At 37.1% G+C, this 24344-nt stretch overlaps 2 protein-coding genes and 2 non-coding genes across 4 annotated transcripts; 2 read left to right on the forward strand and 2 right to left on the reverse strand.

The window, feature by feature from the left end:
• Positions 1–432: 432 nt before the first annotated feature.
• Positions 433–541, reverse strand: trnal-caa (transfer RNA leucine (anticodon CAA)). The gene is made up of 2 exons: positions 504–541; positions 433–478 (listed from the first exon to the last, which is right to left on the reverse strand). It is a non-coding gene; the product is annotated as a tRNA-Leu (tRNA).
• Positions 542–7490: 6949 nt separating this feature from the next.
• LOC136710971 (protein NLRC3-like) lies at positions 7491–13783 on the forward strand. The gene is made up of 8 exons (XM_066686887.1): positions 7491–7761; positions 7878–7940; positions 8911–10684; positions 10989–11159; positions 11397–11570; positions 12220–12393; positions 12872–12918; positions 13078–13783. The coding sequence occupies exons 1-8, from the start codon at positions 7491–7493 to the stop codon at positions 13617–13619; spliced, it is 3216 nt and encodes a 1071-aa protein (XP_066542984.1). The 3' UTR covers positions 13620–13783.
• A 2877-nt stretch (positions 13784–16660) lies between these two features.
• On the reverse strand, positions 16661–16771 carry trnal-caa (transfer RNA leucine (anticodon CAA)). Its single transcript has 2 exons — positions 16734–16771; positions 16661–16706 (listed from the first exon to the last, which is right to left on the reverse strand). It is a non-coding gene; the product is annotated as a tRNA-Leu (tRNA).
• Positions 16772–17165: 394 nt separating this feature from the next.
• dhrs12 (dehydrogenase/reductase (SDR family) member 12) lies at positions 17166–23106 on the forward strand. Its single transcript, XM_066686679.1, has 10 exons — positions 17166–17469; positions 18132–18265; positions 18528–18610; positions 19072–19164; positions 19339–19420; positions 20003–20064; positions 20331–20435; positions 21616–21706; positions 21953–22090; positions 22547–23106. The coding sequence occupies exons 1-10, from the start codon at positions 17414–17416 to the stop codon at positions 22657–22659; spliced, it is 957 nt and encodes a 318-aa protein (XP_066542776.1). The 5' UTR covers positions 17166–17413; the 3' UTR covers positions 22660–23106.
• Positions 23107–24344: the final 1238 nt, after the last annotated feature.

Consider the following 24344-nt stretch of genomic DNA (forward strand, 5'->3'; position numbering starts at 1 on the left):
GAAGTGCTATGTGGTGTACAAATTGCAGACTGTGAGACACAGATTGGGATGTATTCGTTTGTGAACAGTGAAACATATCTGTGACTTTTATTTGTGGATTAACATTTACACATTTGTAAAGTATTTTTAGACGAATCTCTCTCCATATATACCTGTCTATTTCTTCCCGGTCTCTCTGCCATATTTATTCGTCTCATTTATTTCTCAAATCATCTCTTTTCCATTTTTTTCTGTCTCTTATCATTGATTCTCTTTTTTCTCTCATATTTCACTTCCATGTACCACCACAGTTCTATTCCTAACACGGCTGGTGTTGACTTAAAAAGTTTTCTTATGAGGAATATCAAATTAAACGTGTGTTACCGAACACTTAATCATAATAGATTGAGTGAATCCACTAAGTCTGCTCAAAAATATAAAACAAAACGATCATGTCAGAAGTGGGATTCGAACCCACGCCTCCATTCGGAGACCAGAAACCCCGCTATCGAGGAAGGTGTAACCTTGAGTCTGGCGCCTTAGACCGCTCGGCCATCCTGACACTCTCTTTCTGTTTTCGCTATAGCGGGTATGATCTGAGGAAGAAACTTCGAAACGTCGTTTAAATTCCTATTTACTATATTTGCTAAACGATAAATAGATGACATATCGTTGCCAAAGTCTGTCAGCAGTGCAAGTATCTCCTTCTTCTGCCTGGCTTTTCATTCTGAAATTATTCTGAAACTACTACAAAGTTTCAACAGTTCCAAACACACAACCAGAGAAAATCATATTTTTCAGAAGAAATTTGCAATAACTCGTTTCTGAAATAGGTTAAGCACTGAAATAATCCCGCTGTAACGACGCCCTGATAAACACTCTGTAACAAACATGAATTTTGAAGTTAGCGTTTTACCGTTCCACCTTAAATGGCAGTTGACGTTACATTTGTAACCGCCGAAATATTTAAGGTGGAAGGGAAAGTTTTAGAATTTAAAGTAACTTCAGCTTCACGAATGCTGTTAAGTATTATTAAAATTAATTGTAAGTTTTAAATGGCATTTGGCTTTATTTTTATATATATTTTATTCTGCTATGTAGCGTACCAAAACTAACCGGCTAGTGGCGCTAAGAAGCCTTTAAACGTTAATGTTCACTTTCAAACATGCTCTTCCAACTATAGTGGAAAGCTGTGACATTAATATTGTTTATTGTTTCCTTAACATTGATATAACAAATATTATATAGGAATTTCACAGTACTATGAGGTCCTATGACTTAAGATTTCATAAGAATGATGATATGGCATCTTATAACAAGGATTACATGATTTAGATTCTGATTTCTTAATAATAGGATTCAAGGACTTACAATAACAAGGTTTTATAGCCTTTAATTTATCTTCTTGTTGTAATTGAATTGCTATATTGTTGTAGCCTTGCAAATGTAATTAAGCAATTGTTTACTTTTATATTTGCCACAGTGCATATTCATTCACTTAAATGGTGAAAAAACTTGAACAAACTTGTTCTTGTTTTGCACTTGTTGATAATCTAATAAAATTATGCAAAATTAAATAGCATACTTTATCAATTTAGGATCTGAGGCAAAATAAATACATTAACTAGGGCTAGTGCAAAGATTGGCACACATGGCATATTTTTTCCCAAGCAAAAACCCATAGACCAAAAACCAGCAGAAGGTAACATTGTTTATATTTTTGTTGCTTTTATTTAGTTATGCATAATTTTGTGTGGGGCAGTATGGTGGTGCAGCAGGTAGTGTTGTAGTCACACAGCTCCAGGGACCTGGAGGTTGTGGGTTCAAGTCCCACTCCAATTGAATGTCCGTGAGGAGTTTGGTGTGTTCTCTCCGTGTCCGAGTGGGTTTCCTCTGGGTGCTACGGATTGCTCCCATGGTCCAAACACCATGTTATCAGTATCTTCAGGATCCATAATCATGTTCAAGATGGAACCTCTGGGATCCAGAGGTGGAGGAGGAACCACTGGACAAATGTAAGTCTCCCTCTCTTCAGTCATCATCTAAATAAAGTTCACTTGCACATAATTTAATGTTTGCACTTTAGCTTTAACATGTGTGGATTTAAATCTCAATAAAAGCTTAGACCCAGGTTGCATACAGAAATACATCTTTTATACATATGAATTTAAGCCTCATGCATTCTGAGTTTAAAATATATTCACTTGGTTTCTGATCTGTTTTAAAAACAATTTTCCTAAACACATTTCCTAAGATGCCTTCACTGATGAAATACAGAAAACATGTTTCATTGTCTTGTTTGAACTTAACTTCTGGGAAAATCTAGTATTTATTTAAGGACACTGCACTATATTGATGTTTCCAGACTGCAGTTAAAGACATCAGTGTCTCTAGCTCATAGCTGTATGCCTATGAATAGTGACTGGTCCATGACAAAACCTCCGATATTCAATAAGGGAGCTTATGATCTACGGTAAGTTATCCTTCATTGTCCTGCAATGTTTAACGCACATATCACAACAAATTGTAAATAAAATTTAATGGGGAAAAGCTAAATCATAAAACACGGACATCTTTATAATTCCTTTATGTTAAACACAGAAAATACATAAAATATGCACCAAAACACACTTAATGTTCCCTGTAGAGAATTTGTTTGTCTTTTTAGCATTTTGAAAGTCAACAAATGAGCCATCAAGCCTTAATCAACCCCAAAAGATTATCCCCCTGTGGGAGGGCTTTATATGCCTCTAGCCTGAACATGGTGAGCTTAAACTTATGTGCACCTGGTTTAGGGCAGACAGTCTAGAAATAATTTCTCTCAGGAAAAACCCTTTTAAACATAACCTTGAGACATAACTACTGAGTGAAACTAGTGATACGTAACAGAACTATTTTTTCCTATTGATTCAGAAGATACATTAGGCCTTTCCACTGCATGACCACATTCATCATTCACACAATGAGCAAATGTGGCATGCATTCTTCATGTGCTGGTGCCATGCATGACTTATTTATAGTACACATCAACCATCATCTTTTTTTCTTTTTCTTTTTCTTTTTTATTTGCTTTTGGTATTTTTCAAGAGTTTCTTTTTTTTGCATTATATCCAGGTGAAAATGGCTCAGATTTGTTTTACAGGCAGAAGTCCCTCATTTACTGTAAATCCTTGTCAGTGGAAGAAGCTTATCAATGGAACCTTTTTACGGTAACACAGCAGAACATTATCACCATAATGACTTATCTGTTTTATAGTGTTACGCAAGCAACCTTTGCCTAACAGGACTTTACTGATGACCAATAAGCAGGCTTTACTGAAATGGGAATTCCACCAGTTTCCTAAATTGTTGATTGCACAGACTGATAGGAACCAGGTGAACCACCAGTGAACTGCACCAGTCAAAAATGTTTTACAATGAATGAATATAATGGTTTCTTTCTCAAAATGACCTGCATGTTCATCTCCACCATGAATGGAATGTGTTTTAGGCCAAAAACTATAAACAGGAATTAGGTAGTGTTCTTTATCATTTCATTTATACGTTGTGAGTAGCTTTTAACATGGGATACCTGATTCCATTCAACAACAACGCCAAATACATTGACTCTGTAAATTTCTGGAGAACAAAGACTTGCAGTGGTATCTTTACAAACAGAGCTCAGAGGTTTCCAGGCTAGTCTTTGTTCTTATTTACAGGGTTGAAAGCTAGACAATAATAAATGTAGGACAGGAAAACTATAAATGCCCTGAGACACTTTTGAGGGTATGACATGAATAAGACAATAAAACTGAGGTTTTTACTTTGGAGTAGGGCTGTCTCTAGAGATGAATAATTATGGGGACTAAGCTTTAACCAGGGAGGTCTAGGGGTAATGTTAACGTTATGTTATTTTTAAATAAAATTTATTTGTATTATTTTTTTAAATCTAGAATTACTTATAACTAACTAGAATTTTTGCTTTAAACTAAAAAATCCTCTCATGTGAGTGGCCTTTGGAGGAGCTGCTGCATTTACAAAAAAACTTTGAACATCCATCTACAGGTACAAACCGGATTCCAAAAAAGTTGCGACACTAAAAAAATTGTGAATAAAAGCTGAATGCAATGATGTGGAGAGGGCAAATGTCAATATTTTATTCGTAATAGAACATAGATGACAGATCAAAAGTTTAATCTGAGTAAATGTAACATTTTAAAGGAAAAATATGTTTATTCAAAATTTCACAGTGTCAACAAATCCCAAAAAAGTTGGGACCAGTAGCAATAAGTGGCTGGAAAAAGGAAAGTGAGCATATAACGAACAGTTGGAAGACCAATTAACACTAATTAGGGCAATTGACAACATGATTGGGTATAAAAAGAGCTTATCAGAGTGTCAGTGTCTCTCTGAAGCCAAGATGGTAAGAGGATCGCCAATTCCACCATTGTTGTGCAGAAAGATAGTGCAGCAAGATAGTGCAGCAATACCAGAATGGTGTTACCCAGCGTAAAATAGCAAAGGCTGGAACAATTGCTGTGCGTAAGGGTCAAGGCCGTAAAACTCTACTGGATGCTTGTGATCTCTGGGCCCTTAAACGTCACTGCACCTCAAACAGGAATGCCACTGTCAAGGAAATAACAGAATGGGCTCAGGAATACTTCCAGAAAGCATTGTCAGTGAACACAATGCACTGTGCCATCCGCCGTTGCCAGCTGAAACTCTACAGTGCAAAGAGGAAGTCATTTCTAAGCAAGCTCCACAAGCTCAGACGTTTGCACTGGGCCAGGGGTCTTTTAAAATGGAGTGTGGCAAAATGGAAGACTGTTCTGTGGTCAGATGAGTCACAATTTGAAGTTCTTTATGGAACAATGGGACGCCATGTCATCCGGACCAGAGAGGACAAGGATAACCCAAGTTGTTATCAACGCTCCGTTCAGAAGCCTGCATCACTGATGGTATGGCGTTGCATGAGTGCTTGTGGCATGGGCAGCTTGCATGTCTGGAAAGGCACCATTAATGCAGAGAACTATGTTCAGGTTCTAGAACAATATATGCTCCCATCTAGATGTCATCTCTTTCAGGGAAGACCCTGCATCTTTCAACATGATAATGCCAGACCACGTTCTGCAGCAATCACAACATCATGGCTACATAGAAGGATCCGGGTACTGAAATGGCCAGCCTGCAGTCCAGATCTTTCACCTGTAGAGAACATTTGGCGCATCATAAAGAGGAAGGTGCGACAAAGAAGGCCCAAGACGATTGAACAGTTAGAGGTCTGTATTAGACATGAATGGGAGAGCATTCCTATTTCTAAACTTGAGAAACTGGTCTCCTCTGTCCCCAGACGCCTGCTGAGTGTTGTAAGAAGGGGGGGATGCCACACAGTGGTAAATGGCTTTGTCCCAACTTTTTTGGGATTTGTTGATGCCATGAAATTTTTAAACAACATATTTTTCCCTTAAAATGATGCATTCTCTCAGTTTAAACTTTTGATCTTTGATTTCTGTTCTGAATAAAATATTAGATGTTGGCACCTCCACATCATTGCATTCAGTTTTTATTCACAATTTGTTTAGTGTCCCAACTTTTTTGGAATCTGGTTTGTAGAAAAAGATAACTGTTGTAAACAACTATTAACTCATTATACACAGGTATCTGTAAAATATACAGCCATAATATCTGGAAAGAACATAAACATCAATTCAGTTTGCCCTAAATACTCCCCGCATACACCATGTGTATAATCTCTCAACAAATCACTACAGATCAAAAGCTACAGCCCCCCTAAAACAGGTCTAATGACATCCATACTTTGAAGAGATTATATGAAGGACCAATTTACTGCAAATGTTGTGCTTTAAGCAGCTGAATGTAAAAAATGAGGATGGCAAAAAAGGTGAGAACTGGTTTGACTGAACCTACTCGATGCTACACATTTATCTTTTACTTATCTTTATGATGACAGTGTACATGTGCAATAAGTCCAGTTTCAGTCCTGAAGTGTCAAAGTCTAGCAAATTAATTCTGGGATTTTTCTGGCTGCACCTTTTTTAGAGCTGAATTGAATGTGTTAGAAGCAGGGAAAACCCCAAAACTGTGCTGGATTCCTTACAGGAAAAGACCTGAAGATTCTTGTGTGGATTTGGTATGTACACGAATGTTATGGCATGAAACTGAATTTGAACTTTAGCCTCTGGGCGTTAACTTTAACACACTCTTGTCTTTCGGGTGATTCTGTTGTCATAATCAGTATGTAAGGAATTTATCCACGAAGCACCATATTCCTAATGGTAAGAATTTATTTAACTTATAATGAAGATTTTGATGAATTAACCCTCAGCGATAAGCAGTGGGATAATACATGGTCCCGATATCCATCAGGAAAAGCAAATGCAAATGAAATGCTTAAAATGAAATCATGCTTATAATGGAAACATAAGTACAGTATGCTGCAGTTTTTTTTTTTTTGTTTTTTTTTTACATGACATTGGCATGGACATTCTAAAAAAAATCAATGGAAAGCATTTGCTATTCCCATTTTGTATTTGTAAAATTTTAAAGATGGCCATGTCATTAAAAAGCAGACCTAATTCTTTCTGTATTCTATTCTGTATTTTGGCTAAACAGCCAAAATGATAACAAACCAAATGATCATCTGATTGACAATTACTTTCTCACAATTTAATATAAAGAAATCTGCTAGACTGTTATATAATAATGAAATTTGGATTTTTAGCCTTCAAATTACACTTGTTGCAATATACTATTTTATATGGGATGTTTTTGATATGTGGTATGGACTCCAAAGAGGCTCCAAAGAGCTAAAGATCATACTGCAGATTATTCAAGGTTAATCAGTAAAAATCAGATATAAGATGATCCTTTGGATAAGAAGGGTGTAGGAAGGCCAAAGGGAATAGTTATATATCTTATTAAGAAATGTATGGTTAAATATTATCAGAAGTTTAAATTAGTTTCCTATTATATATATATTGTTTTAATACTGAGTTTAAAATAAATACTTATAATGGCCTCCTAGAAGTACCCTTATTTTCACCATGAATGTCACAGTACAATTTACTTAATATTAACTTAATTAAAATTAGTATAGGATTTTATTATGTTTCCGAAGCAAAGATTAAAGCCTATACATATACATTATGTAAACACCTATTTTTTGCACCTGAATTTTCTATTCAGTTTTCTAATACCGGAGTTTATCATACAAACTGTAACTGCTCCTGATACATACATAACTACACACAGCTCTGCCCACTTACTCTTTAAGTGTCTCTGTCTTCTCACTGTGTCTGCACTTATTATTATTGTGACAAGTTTTTAAAACCAAAACTCACACTTAGACCTGTTTTTAAAGACAGATGAAGATCAACACAGTGTGTGATTTTAAATGAAGCAATAATAAGTAAATATTTGTAGTGAGCATAAATAAACATGTTCCTCAACAAGAATAAAACATTTCCATAACATTTAGCCATGTTGTACTTCTTAACATCCAGGGATTCAAGATGGCAAGATCCATTGCAGAAATTTTGCTGGAAACCCTTGAGAACTTAGAGGGAAACAACCTGGAACAATTTCAATGGTATCTGACTAACGGCGACAACGATTTCATAAAAATTCCAAAAGCTCACCTGGAGAATTCAGATATTACAAAGACTGTGGATAAAATGATGCAATTCCACAGACAGAGTGGAGCTGTAGAGGTTACTTTGAAGATCCTGAAGAAGATGAACCAGAACCAACTTGCTGAGGAACTGAGCACAAATCTCAAAGAAAGTAATTGAGCTTAATGATATTCACAGTTCATACCTTAAAACACTAATAGACTGAAATTCTCTTTACAGGAAAACAATAATTAATCTCATCTTGTGCCCTTTTGTTCACTTTTCCAGAAGAAGTTAATGATCCTAACCCTAACCCTGCAATGGAAAATAAAGACAATGCCTCCACTGCAGGTAATGTCACATCATCACTGTAAACTGTAATGGCAGAAAAATATCCAGGTCAGCTTAGAGATGTTACTTGCATTTAACTAAGCTTAAAGAGGAGCAATAACCTTTCACTACTGGTTAAAGTTAAAAGCGGTTAGTCATTCTAGATATTGTATAAATATGCCACAAGATGATCTGATCATTTCACTGGTTCATTTTTATCAGATAATATAATTACATTCTAACATGCTGGCAAATGTGAATACCTTTTTCTCTCTTATTTTATTACATATTAATTGGTATTAATTTTCACACTTCTACATTGAAATGATAACAGTGGCTAAATTATACCTGTAAGTATTTGTATATAAATTTGTATATTTTAATTATATTTATTTGGTATTTGATAAACAAATATTTAATGCTGGAATTCATTCATTTTAACAATGCTTTTTGATTGTATTTACATGATGCCATGTAAATACAATAATAATTTAAAAAACACTCAGATTAATATAATTAAAATATGCAAATTTGGATTCAGGGGTGGCACAGCAGGCAGTGTTGCAGTCACACAGCTCCAGGGACCTGGTGATTGTGGGTTCGAGTCCCACTCCGGGTGACTGTCTGTGAGGAGTTTGGTGTGTTCTCCCTGTGTCCATGTGGATTTCCTCCCATGGTCCAAAAACACACGTTTGTAGGTGGATTGGTGATTCAAAAGTGTCTGTAGGTATTACTGTGTGTGTATGTTGCCCTGTGAAGGACTGGTGCCCCCTCCAGGGTGTGTTCCTGCCTTGCACCCAATGATTCCAAGGCTCTGGACCCACCTCGACCCTGAACTGGATAAGGGGTTACAGACAATGAATGAATGAATTAAATCATGATTCAAATAATTATGGTAGCTTTAAAGTTCCTATTTTTTTTACCATCATGCCACAAAAAGTGAAAATCATCATAAATGTCATTATATATTTGCTTCTTACTTTAATAATAGATGTGGAAGAGCTACAGGCCCAGTTAATGTCCATCCTGGGAAGCATATATGACCGTATATCAAATGGAAACACAACAAAAAGTCATAGGGAGTTCGTGGATGATGTCTATACAGATCTCATTATTGTGCCAGATGAGAGTGGAGGAGTCATTCAGGCACATGAGATACATCAACTTCAGAAATTTTCCAATCAACCTGTTGGCGTTGAATCTTGTGTCAATTGCAGTGACCTTTTCAGAGTCCAGTGTGGCACAACTAGACGGAACAGGAAAGTGTTGACAATGGGGATTGCTGGAGTGGGCAAAACTGTGTCTGTGACCAAATTCATATCTGACTGGGCAAACAAAGAAATGAACAAAGACATAGACTTCATTTTTCCTCTCCCCTTCCATGAACTGAACCCAAAGAAAGACAAAAAGTTTAGTTTGATTGAACTTCTGAATTACTTTTTTTTCAATTCAAAACCCCAGTTGACATCTCTTCCAAAAGATGACGGAAAGATTTTGTTCATTTTTGATGGACTTGATGAGTGCCGCTTTCCTCTTTGTTTTGAGGATGGGGAGGAACTGAATGATGTGAATGAGCAGGTCTCTCTTGGCTCGCTGATCACAAACCTGCTCAAAAGAAAGTTACTGCCCTTTGCTCTAATTTGGATAACTTGCCGACCAGCAGCTGCCCAGCTGATCCCTCGAGACCTCATCGATTTAGTGACAGAAGTACGAGGATTCAATGACAAACAAAAAGAAATATATTTCAGTAAATTCTGTAACAAAGATGAGGAAATGAAAGAGAAAATGGTATCACATATAAAGAGATCTAGGAGCCTCTATATCATGTGTCAAATACCAGTCTTCTGTTGGATCTCTGCATGTGTGCTTAAGCCACTTCTGGCTCAAAACAGCAGTGATGAAGTCCCTGCAACCCTAACAGGAATGTACACAACTTTCCTTCTTCAGCAGAAACACCTGATGATGAAATATCCCACCAAAAGAACTACTGACACTGAATACATCCTTCTGAAGCTTGGTAAACTGGCCTTCCATACTCTGGAGAGTGGCAAACTGACATTCTATGAAGATGACCTCAGGAAATGTGGCATTAACATCCCTGATGGCACTGTGTTTTCTGGAGTGTGCACACAGATTTTCAGACAGGAAGAAATAGTTTCTGAAAAGAATATCTTCAGCTTTGTGCACTTGAGTGTGCAGGAATGCCTTGCAGCACTATACGTGCATTTCAAATACTGCAATGATAGAAGGAATGCTTTCGAACCCTTTACTATTTGTAACATGCTGAAATGGAAGAATAAGAACATAGCAGATCTTCACAAATGTGCAGTGGAAAGAGCTTTACAAAGTAAGAATGGACACCTTGACCTTTTCCTCCGCTTCCTCCTTGGTCTCTCACTGGAGTCCAATCAGAAAACCCTGCAAGAACTTTTGCCAAAACTGAAGATCAATGTAGAGGGAGTAAAGGACACTTCTAATTACATTAAGGAAAAACTAAATGAGCAAACATCAATTGACAGAAACATCAATCTACTCCATTGTTTGAGTGAACTGAGGGACCATTCCTTGACCAGTGAAATCCATAATTTTCTGACCACTGGATGTCTCTCATCACAGAAACTCTCATCTACACAATGGTCAGTTCTAGTGTTTGTGTTGCTCATGTCAGAGGAAACTGAAGAACAGTTTGACCTAAAGAAATACATGCCATCAGATGAAGCACTGAGGAGACTACTGCCAGTGATGAAAAGCACACAACGAGCTTTGTAAGTATTCATTTTTTAAATATTTTTTTACTTCAAAATATACTGCACAAAGGACTGGTAAGCTCTGGAAATATTCTGTAATATTGCTTACTCCCATTTGTGCTTTTAATAGAATAGAGATAACTGTGTTAATAATAATCATGGTTTTTATAAGTGTAGCTAGTCAGGTTGTTAGTATCCAATTATCAACAGGTACTGTGAAAATGAATTAGTTTCTTAAATTAATCAAACATTACTGTAGCTTGCTTTTAAAGGGATTAAATAGGAATTAAATAAAAAATTAATCAAAAACTACCTTATTAAGGTTGGACCGCTGTAACCTCAGTAAAGACAGTTGTAAAGCCCTGGCATCCGCGTTCAGTTCAGAATCACCTTTGAGAGAACTGGACCTGAGTTACAATGACCTGCAGGACAGAGGAATTGACTTGCTCTCTGTTGAACTGAGCAATATATCCTGTAAACTGGAAGTATTGAGGTAAGTGTCTCTGAAATATGCTGTATTTAAAATCTGTGGTGTTTAAAATTTACTACTTCTTTTATCAACTTCAAGCTATAAATTAATTTTATAATAATTTTAAAACAGATGTTATTGGCACTGTGCAATTACGTACTGTCTGCTTCATATACTTCATGAGTATGAGTATATGAGACAAGATTATATATCACCTAAAACTGTTCATTGCATTGGGTATATAATAACTTTCTTTTACAGACTAGCTCACTGTAATTTTACGACGGTTTCCTGTGAAGCTTTGGCATCAGCTCTACAATCAGAAAAATGTCCCCTGAAAGAACTGGATCTCAGTAACAATGACCTGAAGGACTTAGGAGTGAAGCTACTCTCTGATGGACTAAAACATTCACACTGTAAGCTAGAGATACTCAGGTGAGCTTACTGTGAATTAATTTTTGAATGAAGCTTAGAACTGATAAATATATCTTTGCTAAAATAACTGGGAATTCACATGGTCTTGTACATGAACAAAGAAAGTTGTGATTTCCAGTTATTTAAACATACATTTTTTAGATTTGTGGAAAAATGTCTGTATATGCATCATTAATAGATTTTTCAAATATCCACCATTTTGTTTTGCACAATTCTCCAGACACAGAGTGTGGACTACATTAAATTTTGAAAATGCATTTTACATTTCTGCTGTAAATTTATTAAAATTAAGTAGCAGGACCAGAGCCGGTAGAGACTTTCCTGGGGCCCTAAGCAAAATTTTGATAATGGGCCCACCTACCTGAACTCAGCCATTCTGCAACAGCTCCAGCACTTAAGGTGAAATAGAAAAAAGAAGGAAACGTAGCTGTTTATTCTCCAGCTTGCAGCTTTGTGTCACCTTAAATTATTCAGTAGTTTTGTCCACGCACCGGTAACTGCTTCACTGTTTAAGGTGTAATGAAAACCTCAAAAATGCCGGTGTTAGTGTGATTATGTGAATGTTTTTTATTTTTTATTTTTTTTATTTTTTAAATCTTAGCTTTGTTAAAATCAACATTCTGCCACTTGTTTTCATATTTCCCTGTAGACTCTCTGGTTGTTTAGTCACAGAGGAAGGCTGTTCTTCTCTGGCATCAGCTCTGAAATCAAACCCCTCACACCTGAAAGAACTGGATCTGACTTACAACCACCCAGGACACTCAGGAGAGAGACAGCTTTTGTCTTTAAAGAATGACCCACACTGCAAACTGAAGACACTCAGGTATATAAACCAAAAAGAAAGCAGAAAGGAAAATGAATTAGAAGACCCTTGAAGAACAAATGAACACATGACTGAAAGCAAAATGTAACTTGAGGCAACTATGTAATGTTATAGAGACATGACTGAATTTAACATTTAACTAAGTCTGCTGTTAATCATACCTATATATTAGTATTTGAAAATCTGTGTTGTCTGAGTAAAACTTCTGGGCAAACATAGCATTTGATCTGATCATATACATAGGTATTATCACTATAGAAGCTTGTTTACTTGGTACACTTTTTACATTGATTACTCTCATTACTGAAAACTGTTGAAATGCCAGACGCTTAAGCTGTCCCAGTAGCCCAGAGAAATAATGTTAGGATAATTTGTTGAATTTAGCTCATACCTAGGCTATATATTTGCCTTTAATTATGTAAATTATAAAATATACATATTCTTTAAATTAATTAATATCTCTGTGTGATTTCTTCAGATTGGAACATGCAGGGAAGATCAGGATCAATCAAGGCCTAAGAAAATGTAAGTTTAATGTGTTCACTGTGATTTACACACACAAGTACACATACACATAGTTTAAATGATTATATGAATACCCAAACATCCTTTATTTTGTGTGAATACTTACATACATTCTTACATGTAACTTTGTTGTCTTATCCTCTAACCTCTCTTCTCCAGATGCCTGTGATATCACTTTTGCCCCAAACACAGCACACAAACAGCTCTCTCTGTCTGATGGAAACAAAACAGTGAAGTATACTCAGGAGCCACAGTCATATCTTGATCTTCCAGTTAGATTTGATTACTGGGAGCAGGTACTTTGTAGCCAGAGTTTAACTGGACGTTGTTATTGGGAGTGTGAGTGGAGTGGCATTAGAGCTGGAATAACGATGGCCTACGAAGGAATTGGCAGAAAAGGACAAAGTTACGACAGCCATTTTGGATGGAACAAAAACTCCTGGACACTGGATTGCACCAATAACAATTACTGTGCCTTACACAACAAGAATGGAACTGAAATATCTGTTCCTCAATCACACTCCAAACGAATTGGAGTGTATTTGGACTGTTTAGCTGGCACACTCACTTTCTACAGTGTTTCATCTGAAACACACAAACTGACCAATATTCACACATTCTACTCTACATTCACTGAGCCGCTCTTTGTGGGGTTTAGAGTTGGTGCAGAGTCCTCAGTGCGCTTGTGTCAGATAGAATAGCATCTTGGAAAAAAAAGTATTCTACTGCACAGGCTTATAAGTTCCAGTCCTTCTCTTCATACAAATGCTGGATTCAAAAATATTAGACATCATGAAATGTTGACTTGAGATTTGACTTCAAAATTAACTTGACAGTTCATGCACTGACAGTTTTTTTATTCTTCCCTAGCCTTTTAGGTTAAGGCTGATTTTTATGTTAAGTCTTTCAAATTGGCAAATTCACCAGCAAGTTCATTTTCTGCTGAAAAAACACAAAACTGTAAAAGTTAACAACATGTGGATGTGAATAATACCCTTCTGATGACATTTTGGAATCAATAACTTGAGCATCCAAAAATGTATCTTAATTGGGCCAGATTTCATTTTCGTCTACTCATGTAGATAAAATAACATATTCCCTAACTTACAATGTCATAAAACCAAGTCTTCTAATTTGAGCCCAGCTCCCTTTAGACAAATGTAAATCTTTAAGATAGTAGTTAGTTTTTCTCAGTTGCTGTGGTGCATTTCTCTGATCTGAATTGAAATTCTCATAACTGATAGTTCAATGCCCACAAGACAGTAATTTGTGCACATCATAGTAGCAGTTTCTCATTCCATCCAACAAATTTCAAATGCTATTTGACATGCATCAATTGCTTCCTGACAATTCTCTGCTGTTTTATAACATAATCATTTGCTTATGTCATGTCAGTCAAAATGAACTATACTTATGAATGCTGAATAGTCTTTCCCTATGACACTAATAGTCCTCATTTCATTGTTTGAATCATTACATACAAAAATGTTGAGCTAGTTGTCAAAAGCAGTCAAGAAAATCTTATGCATTTCTTTATCATTTTTTTTTAAATGTCTCCCAAATTGAATAATTCCTCTCAGGTGAACCTCAGCTTTCACTGATGAGGAGTGTTTGTAACCAATGATAAGCCACTTCTCCACAGTCCGTCAAAGCTGAATCCCATGGACCCTCAATTGGCAAGCATATATGAACCAAGCAGGACACAGTGTGTACCATTTTGTCAATACAGTGACACAGAAATGAAAGGTCAGCATCGTGGAAGAGGGGTGAGGATGCGTGGAGGAAGGGGAAGGGGACAAACCAGGGGAAGAAGAAGAAGAGGCCAAGTACATAGGCAGATTCCTGATGAAATTAGGGCTACAGAAAACAGCATCCTCACCCATATCCCCTGTCTTGGTCCATACAACACACAGCTGACTTTTTTAGATACGCTTTACAGAATGTGAGGGGACTAAATGGAGACCATCTGAACAAGTTTGTTGGGATAATATGCGTTTTCACCACTCAGATTTGGTCAGACAGTGGTTTGCAGCTCACAAAGGCTGCTGGTGGAATATCTCCCTTCCTACTCCCCATTCCTTAATCCAACAGAGGAGTTTTTTTCTGCCTGGAAGTGGAAGGTATATGACCAGCATTCACAGACCCAAATGGCCCTGTTAATGGCCATGGATGCAGCATGTGTTGAGATCACAGCAGCAGAGGGTGGATTCACCACTCGAGGAGATACTTTCCTTGCTGCATTGCCAGGGATGATATTCGCTGTGATGTCGATGCAAACATGTGGCCAGACAGACAGGAACATATGGATATGCAAGAATGATTTACAGTACTTTCTATGTTCCTATTCAGTTCCAATATGTACTGCAATGTTGTTTACAGTTGTTCACAACTCTATCCAAAGGGTGTTTCTTATTTTTGAACTAAATAAGTTTTACTTTGCTTTTGCACAGTGCTGTGAACAAATTAGAATTTCAAAGAACATATGGTGTAAACATGTGAAATATACAGTGTCTTGTACTCATTTACCTCACTAAATACAATAATGTGTAACTTAACTGTAGACTTCAAATGGGTGTGTGCTAATAGTGTATAGTGCTGTCTTGAGCATTTTCAGGTAGTGTCACCATAATCTGAGGTTTGTTTTTTTGCACTGGAAAACAGTTACAGAGTGAACTGTCAAAATGAAAACATGACAAAGCCATTTGACTATCTTGTTCATGAACAATGGTGTCAGGAGTTTTTATTTTGATGACACAGACACTTTCATTGATATGAACACTTGCTTTTGAGAAATGAACTAAGTGACACGCCTTTGCTGGTTATCAATTAGTTTTTGAAGTTTGTACTAATTGTTTTGAGAAATTCACTTAATGTTGTGCAAATTTTAATAGTGATGTGAGAAATGCACCAAAGCAATTGAGAAAAACTGTAACTTGGTGATATTATTCTGTGCAATGTTTTACAAATTTACAAAATTAAATAAGTCATTTTTTTTATTTTAAGTATGAAATGTCTTGAGAGTTTTTATTGTAAGTGTAATTTATTTCTTTATTTTTGCATATTATTTCTGATCTTAAAACAAAATGTAGTGAATGCTAATAATAAGACTAAGCTAAAAGTAGCAGAGGATTTTCTGGTTTGTTTCATGTAACTATGTTAAAACAACATGTGATTAAACTAGATCAGTGTATTGATCTAGTGTATTGATATTTGTTAGTTTGATTACCCTTCAGAACCATTAATCTGTAGTTTAACATAAATATATAGTGAAACACTGACCAGTTACATGCTGCTGGATACTGATCTTACTTTGGATTCTTTATCAGTAAGATTATCATAGGCTACTTGGCAATTTCACCACATATTCAGCTCTCTAATGCACTTTTGTGTGTGTGATAATTTCTCACTTATCTTTCCTTATGTTCAGCAAGATGGTACAATTGAACAATAAAGTTACCCTTATAAAGGTACATTTTCTATGTGAAAACACACAGTCCTTACCTCTCGGGAGACTAACATAGTTCCAACTTTAAAACAACAGTGCCCCCATCTGATATATGACCAGATTATATATTGTAAGGAACCTTTGGTAAAAACATTGATATTAAAATTTGAGATATTTTTCATAAACAGAGTTTTTTGGGTTTAACTGAGAGCACTCATTTGAGCGTGGGTCTTTAAAATAACGCACAGATAATTAGTAAGTGTTTCAAATATTAAACTGGTCTACAGTCAAAAGTAGTGTCAGAAGTGGGTTTCGAACCCACGCCTCCATTCGGAGACCAGAATCCCCGCTTTTGAGGAAGGTATTAAACCTTGAGTCTGGCGCCTTAGACCACTCGGCCATCCTGACAACTGAGCACAATACGAATGATCAAGCTCTTAAATATTTAAATATCAAATATAGAATGTTTTTCAGCCCTATTTTAAATTGAATAACATTTGTGATCTAAGTAGGTAAAAACTTGACAGTTGACTGTAATGACTGTAAATATGTGTCGTTAGCTTTCCAGCTAACTTGACAGAAATACCTCGGAGAATTTAGTTGGTTACGACCCACTGGACGGCATTCTGTACGTTTTACGTTGTAACAGCGTTTCACATTGTCAATCATCTCAACAAATTATTTTTAAAACGTATTATGTACTTTAAATATCTACTGTTTTTCCTCGTTAACCAGTTATTCAACCAGTGCGTATTGCGCATGCGCACTGGCTGATCTCTACATCATGGTCCACTGTTAGCAACCGTGCGTATATTTTGCAAATCTGCGCACATGCGACGTTCTGCCAACCACTGCTGATTTCTACAACATATTCTTACCATCTTATTTCATACATATGATGTATAGCTCTTTCCAAACTCAGCGACAATATATAACGACTCGCACTCTTGTCATTCTTATGAAACCTCTTTTATTAAGGCGTGTGTTACATAGCTGCTAGCTGGTCAGTTCGTGTGTTTTCGGTTCATAAATCCCTTTTGAAGACCAACAATGTCTTTGTACCGTAATACAATTTGGTTCTTGAAAGGTATCCAAGAGTATACCAAGTAAGTCTTCACATATCTAATTAATATCTGGTTTTAGTTGAAGATATTGTTAGTAAACATATGTTTAATGAGCTATTTGGATTATTGATTATAGTTTTAACGATATTTTGCCAAGACTACGGCAGCGATTCGATGTTTTGACGATATTTTATGTCAACGTTACTGCGATACTTTTGCAAAACGCTTCAAGTCTGTTGTAAGAGCCTCAACAATCTGTGTCCAAAAATATAGATTAAAAGTATGTAGACATCCTGTATAATGGGTGAGTACTTGACTTACTTCTGCTTGTGTGGCGGAATGCCGTCCAATCCTCAGAGGATTTTTTTACCATCGACTTTAAAGCCTTCTCAGGTAAGAGAATGTTACTCCAGTAAAGAGAAACAAACTCTTGATTAATACCACTTTACCCTGTTCTTTAATGGTCAGGACCCCCCACAGGAATGATTTGGGTGGTGGATCATTTTCAGCTTTGCAGTGACACTGACATGGTGGTACTACCAATGTGTGCAGAGCAATAGACAGACTACAGTCTGTAGAATTACAACGTGCTCCTGTGTGGACAGTGGGGCTAATAAAATGGAAAAAGAATGTATACACAAGAAAAATGTAATTATTTGTTACAGTAATTTGTACACTGAACTGTGTGCCACTGTTTTTGTCAGGAGTGGATATGAAGCAGCAGCGAAACACTTTGTAGCCTCTGACCTAGAAATGAACCTAAGTGGAAGATCATTCATCATCACAGGAGCGAACAGTGGTATCGGAAAGTCCACAGCACAAGAAATTGCTAAAAGAGGTCAGTCTCAGGGAGTGGGATCGATTTGGGGAAAATATTGTAGAATTTTTGGTGTTAAACAAATGTGAGGAAAACTAGCACTTAAGGGTTTATGCTCTTTAATGAAGTAGAGAACCACCAGCATCCTTTACAAAGAGTTAGGGGCATCCCACCTGGTGCATAATGAAATTGTGGTTTGTATGCCACTATATACACTATACTTTTAAATTTTTAAACAGTGATCTTATGAGTTGTTTGCATTTAATAACATCTGAACCCTCAGGTGGTACTGTGCACCTGGTCTGCAGGAATAAAAGTCGAGCAGAAGAAGCTAGAAAAGACATTGTGGAGCAAAGTAAAAATGAGGTACATATTCCAGTCATTCATTTTTTGGCCTGTATGTCCAAAAGTTTGTATATGTCCATTAACATGAGTGAACTGCACACATAGTTTAATCTCCTCAGAAATAGCATGAGATTCTAGGGACAACAACATCTTCCAAAAGATATTTATAAATCCAGAAGTACTGGGCTGTGGAGCTGTGTACTTTAGAGAGATAGAGCTCCATCCAGTACCTTGAAGTTGAGTGGTGTTTATGATCCAGATTTTATCATCATACATCAGCACCTTAATTTACTACTGTTTATATGGCTGCAATCTAATCATAGATTAATGATAGATTAATACCTGTTTAATCAACTATATAAAAGAAATATTTGCCCACAGCTGGCCTCTAATGCACCACTTATTTCTTCCACTGCAATGTGGCTTATAGCTTTCTCTCTGTGGAAATTCTTGCCGTGTTATTCTGACTTTCCTATTTCCAGAACATCCACGTGCACATAGTGGACATGTCCAGTCCCAGGCAGGTGTGGGACTTTGCCAGAACATTCAGTCAGAATCACAGTGTGAATGTACTGGTGAGTAGCTCTGGAGACTTCTGAGTGCAGCATGTTAAAATAGAGGAGCACAGAATAATGATAAGGTGATAAACAGTACATTTTACTGACTGTATCCTGTATCTCAGCAGTTCTTGAAGTATATTTTACTCTAGAGAATTAATTTGTATAATAAGCTGAGTGTGATCTCTGCAGATTAATAATGCTGGGTGTATGGTCAACCAGAGAGAATTGACAGATGATGGACTGGAGAAGAACTTTGCCACTAATACACTTGGTAAGAGAAGATTTACACACAGTCACCTACAAAAGCTTGGGTGTCTCTGGTCTTTTGTAAAGGTCTGTAGATTTTCTGAGTAAAAATTAGTTAATACCTCTACAGGCACACATTTATATACAGCATTTTCTCTGCAAACCGCAGCACAATTCTATTGGGTTATTTATTTTTATATTCGTGAAAAAATTAAACATTCATTCATTCATTCATTCATTATCTGTAACCGCTCATCCAGTTCAGGGTCGCGGTGGATCCAGAGTCTACCTGGAATCATTGGGCGCAAGGCAAGAATACACCCTGGAGGGGGCGCCAGTCCTTCACAGGGCAACACAGACACTCACACACATTCACTCACACACTCATACCTACGGACACTTTTGAGTCACCAATCTACCTACCAACGTGTGTTTTTTTTGTGGGAGGAAAATTAAACATAAGCTTGTTAAATATATTAAGTATTAAATAATCAGCAGATTAACAGTAGCTGTGCATCTGAATATGCATGTGCTCCCCTCAGAATAAATAATTTTTTGCCATTTGTAATTAGACCCAATAGTGAAGACTCTGTCTCGTTTTCTGCAGGAACGTTCATCCTGACGACAGCTCTGATTCCTGCTCTGAAGAAGTCCCAGGACCCCAGAGTGGTGAGTTTTTAAAGGAATGATATGATATCAGCATGTATTACATTCTATTTTTAGCAAACGAACAGTACTCTAATCAGAGTGGCCATTTGCATAAAACTGAAATGTAATATATCCATCATAATTTCCTCCTCATGCATCTCCTTCCACTCTGTTCCGCACAAGTCAGTTTACGTACTGTAGTCCATATTTATAGATAATAGTGTGCTGTACAGAGTCTGTAAGATATGATTGATTTCATCACATATCCTCTCCTCCCCTCCCCTCAGGTCACTGTATCGTCCGGCGGGATGCTGGTCCAGAGGCTGGACGTGGAGGATCTACAGTTTGAGAAAGTCTCATTCGATGGGACCATGGCTTATGCTCAAAACAAGGTACTGATGTTTATCCAAAAGGATTGAGAGACAAAGATCTATATTACAGTCTTAAGGAAAAGTTTGAATACCCCTAGTAAAGGTTAAAACCAGAGTTTTAACATTTGAAAATATTTATGAAAGTACCTTGTATTTGTAATCATGGGTTTAAGTAAACTTTATTAGTTACTACACACCTTTGCTTATAATTTTGATATCCCAGGTTAGATTAGGTGAACATCCACTTCATTTTCATGGAATAAAAAAATTATTTAGCACTGGCAACAGTATATCATACCCAACAGACACTGTTCAAAACACACATGGGCATGCACACACACACACACACACACACACACACACACACACACAAATAACAAATATAGGAATCAATAAATATACAACAGGGGAATACGCAAATGTTAAAATGTAACAGCTAAAAGGAATAAACATTTTAAATGCATTATTCTACAGAAAATTTAAAAATTAATCTTGGTGTCTGTGATATCACTTTATAAACATGGCCGAATTAATTAATTCATTCATTATCTGTAACCGCTTATCCAATTCAGGGTTGCGGTGGGTCCAGAGCTTACCTGGAATCATTGGGCGCAAGGCAGGAATACACCCTGGAGGGGGCACCAGTCCTTCATAGGGCAACACACACACACACACACACACACACACACTTTTGATTCACCAATCCACCTGCAACGTTTGTTTTTGGACTGTGGGAGGAAACCCTCGCAGACACGGGGAGAACACACCAACTCCTCACAGACAGTCACCCAGAGTGGGAATCGATCCCACAACCTCCAAACCCCTGGAGCTGTGTGACTGCGACACTACCTGCTGCGCCACCATGCTGCCTATGCAGCCTAAATTAAATTGTAAAAATATTGTCATAACCCTTTATTCTTAGCTAAAAGCTGTAAATAAAGTAAGCTACAATCAGCAGCTCCTCGGCTATTTTCTCTCATAACTGTGTTAATGACCTATGTGTTGTTTATTTTCTCTTCCTTCCCTGGTGATATCTTTTGGTGTAGCTGTTATCATATTAGAATCTGAATGAAATATTTGATGGGTGCGATTGCTGTGAGAGGTGTGAAAATCTGTGGTGAGTCAGTGATGTGTGATTATTTTGAGTGATGCTATTGAGTGTTTTTATAACAGTGTTTCTGTTTGTTTTCTCTATTTCCAGAGGCAGCAAGTGGTGATGACCAAGCAATGGGCAGCTGAACACAAGGAGATTCACTTCTCCTCTATGCACCCCGGATGGGCCGACACTCCCGGTCAGTTTGTGTGCTTTTATATGAATGACTAAGGGTTTTTACAGTGTATGCAGAAGGTTCAGCCTAAGTCAGTGGTGTCATCATCCTTTAAGCAGCATTCTGTCCACATAAGGAACACTAGGTCTAAGCTGGATTTCTCTGTGACAGAAATGAATGAGATTTTTAAACATTGCTGTTACCAGCAGTTCCTCAACAAACCAAACTGAAGCACTGATGTTAATCTCTTTATGATTGTTTTAATTGTAGCGGTGCAGGCCTCCATGCCAGACTTCCACGCAAAGATGCAGAATAGGCTTCGTACCGAGGCACAGGGGGCTGATACGGTCGTCTGGCTTGCAATTTCAGAAGCCGCCAGCAGACAACCAAGTGGACTTTTCTTCCAAGGTCAAATATAAAAATATAATCTGCAATAGTACACAGTAAAGTCTGTGTGTGTGTGTCTGTGTGTGTGTCTGTGTGTGTGTATACACATATACATTGACAGTCACAGAATATTATTTACCATTTCGAATCTCTCACTTATTCTTTTCTAAATATACCATTTTGTGCCTAATTTATTTCAATTAAATCTACATTTTTAATGACTCTAACATATAAAGTGATGTCAGTGAAGCACAGTTTTTATAAAGAGACTAAAACTATTTGACTGCTATTTAGTGTCCTCTGGTGGAGATTTTTGAGACTGCTAAACATGAGTGAGTTAGTTGCAAACCAGTTTCATGAGGTACTTCAGTTCTCGTAGCCTTACACTGCTACCATTGCAGAATAAAACATAAAATATCAGTAAAGCAGGAAATAGTGTGTAAAGACCAAAATAATCTCTCTCTTATTGCCCCACAGACAGAAAGGCAGTATCGACACATCTGCCCCTGGCCTTCTCTAGGTCCACTTCTGCTGAGGAGATGAAGCTAATGAGCTCACTGGAGCAGCTCGCAGAGAAATTCAAAGAATGAACTGAGACTGATGCCGCAGCAGAATGAAGTGAAGGTGTGAAGATACAGCAAATAAATCATTCCAACTTTAACTCAGTTCTCTTTAACACAATAATCTGGATCTGAATTCACTTGCTCTGTGGTCTTACTCTTCACTACTCTGCTGAATACTTAATTAAGCCTGGGTTGAAATGCTAACACTAATGTTTGCCAAAAAGTTTGTAGACTCCTTAAGCAGATTTCCTTGTGAAATAAATGTGTTAAGTGGCAGTTGTTATCCTTTGTTTTGCTAGAAGAAGAAGGCTGTACACTAACATGATTGAACTGTCAGGATTTGCTTACATTTAGCCACCGGAACAGTAGTGGGAGAAATCATGCCACACTAAACACACTGTTTTATACAAAGTTATTCGGCAGCATGTAACCAAAGACTTATGTTAATTTTTATCAACATTTATGAAATAAAAGACTGACATTTGATTACTTTCTGCATTTTTATGGTTTATTCACTGAACATGGTCTTTATTTTGACAAACCCACTGTGTCCTGTACACAGATGAAGGAGTAGAAAACGACCAACAAAAACTGTGCAGCAACAGATGAGCTACTGTCTTTGACTTCTGACTTTACATCGACAAGGTGCACAGTGTTTAAAAACTCCAGCAGCCACTCCTATGTCTGATCCACTTGCCCCAGTGCAACGCACATTAACACACCACCACCATGTCAATGTCACTGCAGCGCTGAGGATGATGCACCACCCAAATCATGCTTGCTCTGTGGGGGTCCTAGTTTTGAATACGGAAGCAAATCTGTCTCATCAGACTTTGAAATATTACCACCTTTGAATTTGTAGCACTGATTTTTTTTGCACTGAAATTATGCATCTGAATTTAGCTGCTTTTGAGTTTTCTTCAGATTTATACCTCTGAATTTTTGGCTTTGAAATTATGATTATTATCTGAATATAATTGCTCTTGAATAGAACTTGTGAAATGTTCAAGAACACATTTTCACTGTTATTAGTCAAGTTGGTAAATTCAAGCAATATATTTTGAAGTTGCTCAAATTCGGTAGACGAAATTCAGACACCAAAATACGAGTAACAAAAAATTCAGAGTATACATTCGGGACACCAAGGATGAGCAATCGATTCATTAAGATTTTCTTTTTCAGCTTAAATGCTGCACAACTTCCAAAGTGTGGAAAACTGCACGCTTAGCTTCCTTCTGCGGATATTACCTCTTTATTTTCAAACTGTCTCAAAATCTAAAAGGCTCATTGATGGTACAATATAACAGGCTATTGATATCCTGAATATAAAGAAATTTTACTGTGGATTTTTTGTCATGGCCCTGTGAACATAGCGTGTGATATGACAGAATGTGTGGAAACATGAACTTTGAATTAACCCAGTAAACAAGGAACGTCCCTGGATGTTCAAAAATGGTCTAAAAGTAGTCGGTCCGTCAAGTACATATTTTGTGGGAGGACGTCCAAAATGAATTGAAAACAAGTCAGTTATTTCAGGACCAATTGACAACGTCAATGGACGCCCGAAATGCGTTGAAAACAAGTCCGGTTAACGTCAGAACGTCAGTGGACGTCCAGAATGTGTGTTATTTTGGGACCAATTAATAATGTCAGTGGACATCCGGAATGCGTTTTAAACAAGTCAGTTAAAAGAGAGAGAGAGAGAGAGAGAG

The sequence above is a fragment of the Hoplias malabaricus genome, chromosome 12, assembly GCF_029633855.1.
Source record: "Hoplias malabaricus isolate fHopMal1 chromosome 12, fHopMal1.hap1, whole genome shotgun sequence".
NCBI lineage: Eukaryota > Metazoa > Chordata > Actinopteri > Characiformes > Erythrinidae > Hoplias > Hoplias malabaricus.